The sequence below is a fragment of the Microplitis mediator genome, chromosome 11, assembly GCF_029852145.1.
Source record: "Microplitis mediator isolate UGA2020A chromosome 11, iyMicMedi2.1, whole genome shotgun sequence".
NCBI lineage: Eukaryota > Metazoa > Arthropoda > Insecta > Hymenoptera > Braconidae > Microplitis > Microplitis mediator.
Window position 1 is genome coordinate 17875300 of NC_079979.1, and position 13047 is coordinate 17888346.

Genomic DNA, 13047 nt, shown 5'->3' on the forward strand with positions numbered 1-13047 from the left:
TAAAATTTAAGTTTGAAGGATAATCTTGATAATTAATTATTATTAATTTTTTAAATAAGCTCCTTGAGTGTACCCATAGTCGCTCACTAAAAGTTGTCATGTACCATTACTCGACCTACACATGGCCCTATAGTCGCTCAAAGACAATATCAATTAAACTATGATAAGTTTATTGATTTGGACAAATAATTTATAAATTATACTACTTTATTCTTTCATAATATTAAATTTCATGAATTTTAAAAATGTATTTAATAAGATATAGTTATAACAATTCGAAAAAAATTTGACGTAACCTAAATTTAATCTAACGAATGAACGTTAAAGTAAAAAATGCCCGGCTTTGCGCGATTTTGAAAACAGTCTTTTAATTTAAATTTATAATCTATTATAAAATAATTTGACACATCATATTTTAATATAGGGGAAGGGGGGGGGGGGCAAAAGGGGATAGGGTAGGCAAAACGGGGTACCCCCAAAATTTGATAAAAAAAAATTTTATATTTTAAATGGTTTTTAAACATTCCAAAATCACTTCTGTAAATATAATTAACCGTTACTTTGAATTTTTTTTGATAAACTTTTTCAAAAATCAATTGTCAGTTGAAAAATATTAATGACGTTTGTTTTATGATAAAAACTATTAAAAATTTTTTTTCTTCTTTTGTATCCAATAAACATGTAAAATATAATTTTTCTTCATGTAAATTACTTTCAAAAAAATTCAACTTAATCAAATTCGTTTAAAATCCAGAAATTTTTTTTTTAACTTTTTTAGGGGGTACCCCACTTTGCCCGCAGAAATGAAAAACTTTTTTTTTCAACGGTAACTGAAAATTTCTTCTATTCACTTTGAATATCATTAAAAAAAAAAAGATTTAGCGTATTTGAGTCCTCGAAAATTTGGTATTTCCTTAAGTACCCCCTTTTGCCCCTCCCTCCCTTATTTAGATTCACAAATAATTATTTATCAATAATAATATTTTTAGTTGCAATTTTTTTTTATAAAAATTATAAAAAAACGCCTTAAACAATTAAAGTGAGCGACTAATGGTACTGAGCGGGTATAGGGCCTTTTACCTCAGTATTAAAAATTTTTTGTTTAAAAAAAAATCAAATCAAATCGTCAGACAAATTTTCCACGTGTCCCGAGATTCATATAAATTTTGATAGATTTCTTGATATATATCGATCTCAACTTTGAAAAAATTAAATCTCAGATAATTTTTCTTTGAGAGATAAAAAATGAAAGCATCTTTTAACCTACGGCCTCTGCTCCACCTTTACACAGCGACACTATTTCAATAATTAATTAATTATTTATGTCGGCATATATTATACCTTATTAATAACAGCTCATTATTTCTCAGGTTAAATCGCAAGGGAGTGTGTAAAGTAATTAACTATCTACAGCTCTCCTATTATAATATACTATTTAACCCGATATATATGTATCGCATATAAATATACACCTTTAAATCTCATACCCATAAGAGACAAACGTCGATATATATATATATATATATATATATATATATATATATATATATATATATATATTATAAGATTATAATCAATAATCATTCATATATTGATAATATACACGATCCTGCAGTTAGCAGACAATTAACGATTTTTTTTAACAATTTAATTAAAAAAAAAAAAAAAAAAACTAAAAATATGCACATGTAGAAAATTAAAAAAACTACAGGTGGAATTTTTTGGAATTTCTTCTTTTCTAAATTTATCGTTTTTAAAACAATTAAAAAATTATTAGACGTCAGCTTATTTCAGTATCATCCAAAATTCGGGAGTGATTTAAACTGTCTGCTGACTTCAGGATAATGATTTTATATATATAGATATATATTTATTTACTATTATAAATACTGTGTAAATTAATTTCTTATGGTTGAGAAGACCAGGATTACTAATGTAAGTAATCACGTAATTCGAGGGAAGACCTTACGAAACTAATGTCGATCGTTAATTTCCTCATTCGCACGGTTTCACTCACATCATTTATGTGAATAACAAAAAATATAAATACACAGATGTTCATTCAATATCACAGCTATATACATATATACATTCGAAGATGGAAAAATTAATTGATGATCATTTTACTAAAAAAAAATATATAATTAGTAATTAAAAATTAAAATAATATGACAGTAAAATTAGCAGACATTTGAAATTTAAATAAATTTTTTTAAATAGATAAATAATAAAAAAAATATATTTCTAAAAAAATGCACACGTAGAAAATTTCATAAACTATGCATACAATTTTTCAAAATATTTTTTTTAATATTTATTTTTTTGTTAAAAAAAATCAAAATGTTGTTAAATGTCTGCTAACTTTATAGTCATAAAATAATTTATAATTAATTTATTTAATAAGTAAATTTTTGTTACGTCATTATTATTAATTTCCGAATTTCTTCTGCGTAATGTAAAATTATGATTAATATTTATAAAAACAGTTCATATATATTTCACTGCAACGAAATCGCAATAGATAAAAATTCAAAAATTATCACCAGAGTATTTTTTATACTCCAGTGAAATGTATGAATGTGCGGGAAAAATAATGCATTTAATTTATCTTTATTTTACCGCCACTATTTTAAAATGAATGCCACCGTTTTTCATCTACTGTGTAACTGCCTGGACTGCAGAGTAAAAATATTATTAAAATTTTTATATATAAGTGATATAATTATTTGCTCTGCGAGTAAATATGAATTATTTTTTTGCAAAAATAAAGATTTTAAATGTCAACTGGATTTTATTTTTTGAGACAAAAATTTGCAGTAATTTTTTTTTTAATGCAATTTAAATATTAATGCTTTCATGTATAAAAAGTACTGCCGTCAATTGCTAGAATTAAATCCGCTGAATAATGAAAGAGATCAAAGAAGTCGGGAAAAAAATTCTCATTATTTCTGATGTGTTTGAATATTTTATTTTTGATTAGCGATTGATCAAGTTGTCGATTTAAAAATCAATTAAAATTTACTTTGTAAAAATAATTATTTTTTGTGTGAACGAATTTTGCGATGTGAAGATTTTTGTAATTAAAGTTTCAAAACGAGGATAAAGAAACAGCGCAAGCATCAAAACTTTGCTCATCAAATGCGTAATTGCAATTTGTAATTAGTTGTAATGACATGTAACTTTAAAGTAAATATTAATCGAAGGTAAATTAAAAAATATAAATTTTTCCTGGTAAAATAATTTGTATTTTGTAATTTTAAATAAATAAAATTTGTTGCTGATATATTTTATATGAAAAAAGATTGAACGCCTTGTTATTTAAAAACATTATTTGTTATTTGCAGTGTAATTAATAATGATACTTATTGCAGATAAAAAATGAATAAAAAAATTATAATAGAATTGCATGTCGGGTATCACGTGAAGCTTAAGATCACGATTGTGTTGCTATAATCGACCCCTTTGGTTATTTTTCATTAATGAGTGGAAAAATGGAACGGTCGATTGAGTACACATGCCACGGAACTTTGCTGTTTATGTGATTAATAAGAGCATGGGTATTTTTTATACGAAGAATTAAATACAATTTTTTTTTAATTTTGATTTTAATTGAGCTTTGAAATCTGGAAAGATTAAAAATAAAATTTTTCTGGGACTTTTTTGGGATTCATCGACTAGAGGACATCGTAACGAACAAAAAATGTCGATGTTGGGTCGAGATATTTTCAACACGAAAAAAATTACGGACTACTCTTCATAAAAATGCATAGACAGTGTCATCTGCCCGATTACAAGAAAAGTAAAATTCTTTCTAAGATTATTTGGGTTTCTTCTACGGGAGGGCCTCATATTAAACAAAAAATGTTTATATTGTGTGGGATTATTCCCAACAGGAGCAAAGTTGAGGGCCACTCTTCAGAGAGAATCATCGACCATCTACACCCATGTCCACCCACCCTCATATGGGTCTGAACTCAAAAAATAAATTTTTTTTGGGACTTTTTCGGGTCTTTCTTTTTAGAGGGCATCATAATGAACAAAAAACGTTTATATAATGATGGGTTATTCCCAACAGGAGCAAAGTTACTGGCCACTTTTCATACACTGTGAAATATTCCCAATAAAATCAGTATTCCCCAGTCCGGTGTTACTATGCACCCATAGTAAAATTTGTTGGGAATTTTTCACAGTGTAGCAACGCATGGGTTGGCATCTTCCCTGATCTCCCCTGGCCCGACATAGCGTCATAGGTTAAAAACAAAATTCTATTTGGGTTTTTTTATAACCCAAAAATTGATATTTGTATCCACTAGCTGAATCATTTTCAAACAAGTAAGTCTACTACAGTTATTTTTAAAATATCATCACCGCCTAAATTAAAAATAAACTATATCCATAACTAGAACTAGTATAAGAAATGTTGCTAAGCAAATAACACCTTTTGCCATCACTTAAAGTAAAATTATTAATTGTCATAAATCATGAGCTGTAATTCTCATTAATTTTAAAAATAACAAACTCAAGAATAATAAAATAAAATTAATCAACTTTTTAACTGTTTACATTTACTGTCAAAATTGCCTTCTGTTACAATCGCCCCTCTCTTACTGTGTAAATTATCACCTCTTTATCAACAACTACGACGGAAATCTGTTTCCACAGCTGTACGTCAAAAACTCATAAAATCGATTAAATACAAATAACAAAACTCGATATAAATTTCAGAGTCGTAACTATAAAATCATTTCATTAAATTTAGTAAAAAATTTATTTTTTCATTAAAGCAAACAAAACTTTACTGTAATTTCAACTCGTTATTTTCCTCCCCACAACTTCTGGCTACCCCGACAAGCTCTGTCTTGAAGAAATATAGATATAGAGTGTACATTAATACAGTCGTGATAGAAAGGACTTATAATTAGTTTAGACAAAGCCCCGGATTTTTAATTTCAATTATGCACCAGAAGTTTTAAATTAATTTGGCTCCCAAGTTTACCTGAAGCACTTCAGCTGTCCAATTATCAGAGAACTTGTTTTGCTAACGATGAAAATATCGACAGCAATAATAATAATTTTATTAACATCAATTAAGTACTTGGTAAAAAAAAAAAAATAGAACCGTAGCTGTCAAATTTTTCCGGAAAATTGAAAATCTCCGATCAATGTAAAAATGTTGAAAACATTAAAATCTATGGATAAAACGAAAAAAAATTTTTTTGTTATACGCCCTTTTGGTTTTAAGAAAAAAATTTTTTAAAGTCATAAGCGCGTATCCTGTTTCTTCGGTTTATTATCAATTATAGGTCAGAGTAAGGAAAAAAATAGCAAGGGTAATAAAAATGATCACTCCACAACTTAATTTATCTGAACAAATATTTATTTAAGTAAAAAACCAAATTTCTTTATTTAATTTCATCAACAATTAATGTAAAAAATATGTATATTCGAGAATGAAAAAAATGCATTTAAAAAATTCTAAATTCTGTGAGTGCTGTGAAATTTAATTTAATCAAATTAAAAAAATGCACTTTTTTCAATTTTTCAAAGGTGTATTTTTTCATTTTTCAATCAAGGTTTCATTTCCTGTTTTTTCCTTTTTTTTTTTTTCATCGGTATTATGAAAGTTTCATTTTCAGCGATGGTAACAGTTTAAAAATTTTTTTTTTATTATCAAGTTATGTTCTAAAAAAAATTAAAAAATCTTTTTTTTTATAATCTTAGGTACAGATGATCCTGACGATGATGATGGCATAGAACTAATACCCTAATGAACTTATTTTTTCTTCAATTTTCATTCGTTTTTTCACTTAAATAAATATTCGTTCATATAAATCAAATTGTGGAGTGATAATTTTTATCACCCTCGCCATTTTTATTTCTTACTCTGACCTATAATTGATAATAAATCGAAAAAACAGGATACGCCCTTATGACTTTAAAAAAATTTTTTCTTAAAACCAAAAGGGCGTATAACAAAGAATTCTTTTTTTTCGTTTTTTCCATAGATTTTAATGTTTTCAACAATTTTACATTGATTGAAGCCAAAAATTTTTTTTACACGCCCTTTTGGTTCTATATTTTGAGATACGCCCTTTTGGTTCTATATTTTGAGATACGCCCTTATGGTTCTAGTAACGCGATTTATAATTCATGATAATTTTGCGTCAAGAAGAAAAATTTAAACACAGTTTAAAAGTTTGTGTTAAATTTAACACATATCACATGTCCCAAATGGTCTACTCAATTTTTTGGGTTAATTTAACACATTATTCTTGTGTCAAACAATAATACGGGTTTAAAAATTGTTGAGATCAGACAACACATTAAACTTTAGTTAAATTTACACTTGATGGTGTCAAATAATTTATACAAAATATTTAACCATTGAATTTTCATACAAGAACAAAAAATTTTAAACTGTGTATCTAAATAAAATGAATGTAGTTTTTAATTAAATACATAGTTAAAAATATTCAATGATCGTTTGTTGCTCGTTAATTAAAATTAAAAGTAACACGGAATGGTGTAAAAAAGTAGATTACACCGTAGAAAAATTACACGGATGGAAAATTTACACTGAGAAAATTTCACACCGTTATTTTACACTACACGGCCGTATAAAGTTCTCTGGGTCCATTTTCACACCGAAATTTTTTACAGTGTATTAAATTCCAATTTCTTACTCAATTCTACATTTTTTCATTTTTTATTAAAACTTCACATGGCCAAAATTACCCCGCTTTTACTATCTAATTTAAAAAAAAATTCTGAGGCTGCAAATTTTTTCCTTTTCCCCGAATTCAAAAAAAAATTTCAATCTCCGCCCCGCGAAATCAATTGAACGTACGATAAAAAATTTCAGTCTCATCAAATTGACATCCAAGAAATTCTTTTCCCGATGCTTTAGTTAACCCACGTCCAAGTATCGTAACACAATCATTCGAGGAAAAAGTTATCCAGAAACACGTACCGGCGCATAAAAAAACTTTTGCGTCATAAACTTTGATTTTGAGCAGAAAATTCAGTCGAACGGACACGGATCCTCTTCAAGGATCTAATGTTCATATAAAAGTATTTCTCTAATCACTTTTTCTGTTAAATTTCACCTCGACTTTATTTATCAACTCCTTCAACAACAGACTGAAAACTCTTGTTCAGAGCAGGATGACATAAATCCTTTTTTATTTAAAATTTAAAAAAACTCAATACAAAGTAGAAATTAAATTATGGAAAACATTAAATCCATTTGTGATGGACATTCACTTGTAATTTAAAAGACTTTATACTAAAAAACTTTTCTTATCTGTCTGAGACTATCGGGAGACGGAAGCATTTTTCAATTGAACCAACGGATGAAATGCTGGATATTTTGTAATTAAATGTTTATAGTAGCAAATGAAATTGATTTTTTTTTATTAAAATAGAGTAAGAAATAATTTTTGTTATGGGAAATAATATCATGATAAATTAAATCATAACGAGCTTTTATTGTTAAGCAGTAAAAGAAGTTGGGGTGGTTGAATTTATGGGAGAATAAGAGATAAAAAAAATTGGAGGACTGTATGGATATTATAGGAAATGAGGAAGTAAGTATGCATGCTAAAGAATGGAGAGGAAGGCTCAACTTGGATGCCACAAAACTCCTGGTACTGGTGAAAATGATGGGATTAGGGTTTTGTTAAAGATGGATGTAAAGAATAAGATGTGCCCAGCTTTGCCGGGTATCCCAGTGGCCAACAGATTGTAAATATTTTTTTTTGTGAATAAAATAAATATATAGTGATGAGGAAAAATATAAAAATTCACACTTTATTTGTGTAACTTTAGATATTTAGAACTTATGTTTAAATAATTCAATGAAAAATCTGGGAAATTGGGACTGGTTGACTTTTGAGATTATCTAGAAAAACTCTATAAAATTCTAAACAGTCGGAACTTCATCGTCTACAAGATTCATTGAAAATCGGGACCTGGCACCATCTAAGAAAATCCATAGAACATCAGGACGTCGCCGTCTAAGAAAATCTGTAGAAAATTACACTGTAAAAAATTTCGGTGTAAAAATGGACCCAGAGAAATTTAGTGTGAAATAACGGTGTGAAATTTTCTCGGTGTAAATTTTCCATCCGTGTAATTTTTATTCGGTGTTACACAGAAAAAAATAATCGCTAGCGGCTAGCGATTTTTTCTTTAGCAGCTAGCAATTAAAAATCGCTTGCTGGAAACGATTTTTTCGCTAGCTGGAAGCGATTTTTTCTTTGGCAGGGAGCGATTAAAAATACTGTTTTTATCATTGAAATAAATTTATAAATATACATATTCATATATATTTATACATATATATATATATATATATATATATATATATATATATATATGTATAAATACACTGAGAAAAAATTTCTCTTTGGACAATTAAATTGGTTTTGTTAAATTCTGTTAAACTAAAATTTATTTGGGACAACTAAATTTTATTACGTCAATATAATCTATTTTATCATTTTTAACAAATAATTTAATAGACTCTATTTGGTTGACATTAATATTTCTCTCTCTAAGATAATAAAATCATTTGGTAAAGTTAAGACAATATCTATGTAATGGACAACTAAACTATTTTATAGTGCCAACAAATCCAAATATTAAAGCAAAATATTATTATAGTAACTCTAATAAATATTACTTAGACACAAAAAAATATATTCATTTAGAATAAATATATATATTTGTTCGAGGTTAATAAATAAATATTTGAACTTAATGATTATTGATTTAAAAGTTATGGTGTTAGGCAGGAGCAGCTGGAGTAGTTCGGTGCTCGCCACTAGATCGCGCCTACCATTTGTGGTGTCCCTGGTAAGATACTTATTTCAGAGTTTTTATATTCGCCAGCTTGAAGCATTCATGGAACAGGTTATCCTCTGAAAATTATTGATTCTAGTGGTATCCTGTATCACACTATGATATTATTCTTTTGAATATGCATTTATTTAACTGATATATAAATAATCTGTCATTTTAAAATAATATTCAATTATTATTAATACCTCATTCTCTAAGTATCACTCATATATTTCATTATGACTACTTTGTAAGCTCTACAGGTAATCAATTTGATTTTATACTTGCCATAAATATGATTGTATATGATTGGCAATGGGCAATCAAATTATTTTCTTGTCATAACTAATATTTAGTTGTCAGGAGAAAATTTTTTTCTTAGTGTACATCAGAAGGAACAAATTAAACCGCAAATAGTTATATTGTAACGTATAATTCATTTGAAAAAAAAATCTTCGACGTAATTGTCGAAAGATTCTTCGTAAAATAACTATGTATCTGTAATTTGTAATTATTACTCACTTGTGACGCATCTTATGGTCGTAAACATTGATGATGCGCGGCAGGGGCTGAGTTTGATACCTAAGCCACCTCTGGGTCCTCAGGTCGTTACTAAAATGTACCTCGCAGCGTCTTCGGTCGACGAATCGGACAGGCACCGCTTTCCATCGGTTGATCGCCCCACCGATGAAAATGACGAAAAAGTTGTCGTCTCATCATTTGCTTGATATCTATCATGCTTCGCATCATTGAGTATGTTGCCCACAAACTTGATGGCTTTTGAGTTTCAGCCAGTTCACTAAAATAAGTTACAAGAACCGTTTCCGATAGGCTTTTAATTCTTTTCACCGATCGCCACTCCATGAACCTTTTATCTGCCGCTTCATATTTTGGCCGTGATATTTCAGGAGTTAAATTGTTTATCACTTCGGTTGCTTTCGCAAGAATCTCAGGTGGTATGGACTCCTCATCAGTATATATATGAATATGTATATTTATAAATTTATTTCAATGATAAAAACAGTATTTTTAATCGCTTCCAGCTAGCGAAATAATCTCTTGCAGCAAGCGATTTTTAATCGCTAGCTGCTAAAGAAAAAATTGCTAGCAGCTAGCAAAATAATCGCTTGCAGCTAACGATTGAAAATCGCTAGCTGCTAAAGAAAAAAATCGCTAGCAGCTAGCGATTATTTTTTTCAGTGTATCTACTATTTTTACACCATTTCGTGTTACTCGTAATTTGAATTAACGAGCAACAAACAATCATTGGATGTTTTTAATTATGTATTTAATTAAAAACTATATTAATTTTATTTAGATACACAGTTTAAAATTTTTTGTTCTTGTATAAAAATTCAATGGTTAAATATTTTGTGTAAATTATTTGACACCATCAAGTGTAAATTTAACTAAAGTTTAATGTGTTGTCTGATCTCAACAATTTTTAAACCCGTATTATTGTTTGACACAAGAATAATGTGTTAAATTAACTCAAAAAATTGAGTGGACCGTTTGGGACATGTGATTTCTGTTAAATTTAACACAAATTTTTAAACTGTGTTTGAATTTTTCTTCTTAACGCAAAATTATCATGAATTATAAATTTACACGTTTGGCGGTGTCAAAATTTTAAATTCACCGCCTAAATTTAACACCGAATTTCATGTAATTTTCACACCAAAATCTTTACACCGAGACATTTACACGGAAAATTGAACAATATAAATTGAGAATGACAAGTAATATAATGATAAAGTGATCAGAAAATACCATCATTCTAAATAGTAATTTTTTCATTTATGATTAAAACGTTAGTAATTACAGAATTAGTATGAAAATTTATTGTCTATGTAAGAAAAATGACTATTTGAACTTTAAAAATCGTAACTGATACTTGGAAAATAGACGACACGTATTATACACTGTAAAAAATCACCGGGGTAAGTCCAAGCGGTGTAAGTGTTAAAATTATCGGTGTTAAATTTACCCCTGAAAGCGGTGTGAAAATAACGCCGCCGCCGGTGTAGATATTCTTTGCCGGTGTTGAAATATTTTACTTTGTGAATATTTTTACTTACTCGATCACTCTACTTGTTAATAAATGATATTTTTATGAATTTTCATAAAGAACTGACATTTTTTGTGTTTTATAATCTTTAAAGTTAATACTCCAAGGGGACGCAATTTACCTCGCTATTACACCGGCGTTACTCCGCTTTTACACCGGTTACCCCGCTTTAACACCGGTATTTTTAACACCGGTGTAATTTCATTTTTGCCCCGGGCGGAGTTGAAACGAGTCCATTTTTAACACCGCTCTTTTTACAGTGTAAAATTTACTATTTTAATGTTAAAATTCCCCATATTGACAACCGGGTTCCAGGTTATAATTTCAAAAATAGTAATTTTTAAAGTTTATATTTTTCCGTGTACACTACACCGTGTCCAAAAATTTTTTACAGTGTAGGAACTGTTACCGTCTAAGAAAATCTTTAGAAAATCTGTTACCTCAAAACACCGACATTGAAAACTCGATTTTCCAAAATCGGTGTGAAAACAATGACTTCCCTTTTCTTGAAAATCATTGACTTTCATAGCGAGAAGTTAATAAATTCGTGTGAATTTAATAAATGATAAATCAAAATATCGACTAGAGTATATTTTTAAAACCAAAGCTACTCTTTGTAGATTAATATCTTTTCTCTGTCTTTTTCCTCGTATTTTACAGCCAATTATTTTTTACTTAACTTCTGTCTAGAGTCCACAGCTCTGGGTTTTCTCCAGCAGCTTTAAAAATATTAAAATAAATAAAATATGATTATATTCCTCCAAACCAGTGCTCTGACTCCTGTTCTTTTTCTCATTTAAATAATTAACGCCTTCTTTTGTATTATTGCCGAGTCATTAATTATCTCAGGTGCAAAAACTTATTTCCTTTATAAGAAATATTTTTTATTAAACGATAATTTAATTATTTTATCGTCGCCCATATTTTTTTTATAAAATAAAACTCCAATTATTTTTATTAGTCAGTTTTATTAATTGCCAATAAAGGTCACAATAAAGTTTAATTAAGTTATTATTTTGATGAGTTGCTTAGATAATTTATTAGACACAAGTTTTTACGGTAAATGAAAAATTATCAGCGGGGGGTCGGTTAAATTCTGGGGAAAATGATTCATACTGAGAAAAAAAAAACTATTACTAGTAAATTTAAAAAAAATTAAATACATAAATTGCATTAAAAAATAAAAAATAATTTTTCTTTTTAATATATTATACAAGTATCAGATTTAATTGAAATATGATCTTACAACTTGATAGTTTATATACAAAATTTATGTAAATTTATCTGACATCAAATTAACTGGTAATGAGATAGGGTTGGGAGGGGGAGGTGGTGAGAATTTTTCTTTAAAACTTTAAAACTTACAAAGAAAAATTTGTGGTTGAGTAAAAATTTTATAAATTTAAATTTAAAAAGTTTATACGAAAATTAAGGGACAAAGGATACAAATAAAAATTTAGTTTTCGACTTAAATTTAAAAACTGTTTTGAATTGCTGTTAGTAAGTACTTAGAAAAAATACAAAACAAATTTTTATAACTTTAATAAAGTCCGTAAGTTAATTTTTTTTTAAAACTTGTTCATTTATTTTTTTTTTAGACTCAACTTGGCCGACAAACTCCGCGAGGATTTCTTTTAAAGTTTAAAACTAACCGACAAAATCACACTTTTTACTTAAATAGTAGACTAATTTTCCTGGCTGCGTAATGTTCACATCAATCGCTAATTTATTATACCTCTGGGCTAGCAGCTGCCGCGTCACCCGCCGAGCGTCGGCATTTCTACATTAAACGTCTTATAACTCAAAACACATGGACATTAGAAAAAAAAGTTTGAAACAAAAGTTGTAGAAAATAAACTGATCTTCAAAAATGGATCAATGCATTTTATTGATTAATCTAATATTTTAAGAGTTATCGGCCGCGATAGAAAAACCGGTTCATTAAATGAACCATAAATCGTAAACGGTAAGTTTTAAAAAAAAGTTTACTCAAAACAAAAGATGCGAAATTTTATTTTCTACAAAAATGGTTTCCATGACTTTTGCCCTAAAGTGCATAGTTTCCGAGATATCGGCAAAAAACGATTTTTCAAGATGGCGCTTGAAGCTCCACCTGGATCTGTCAGCATTTTGTGATT

At 28.2% G+C, this 13047-nt stretch overlaps 1 protein-coding gene across 6 annotated transcripts in view; it reads left to right on the plus strand.

Annotated features, from left to right (window-relative positions):
- LOC130677055 (neutral ceramidase) overlaps positions 1-3302 on the plus strand; it is a 52524-nt gene extending 49222 nt beyond the window's left edge. For all 6 annotated transcript variants that reach the window (XM_057483627.1, XM_057483626.1, XM_057483629.1 and 3 more), the window contains one exon: positions 1371-3302. In XM_057483627.1, the coding sequence (XP_057339610.1) occupies positions 1371-1394 (24 nt within the window). In that variant the 3' untranslated portion in view covers positions 1395-3302. The remainder of the gene's footprint in view (positions 1-1370) is intronic.
- The last annotated feature ends 9745 nt before the right edge of the window (positions 3303-13047 follow it).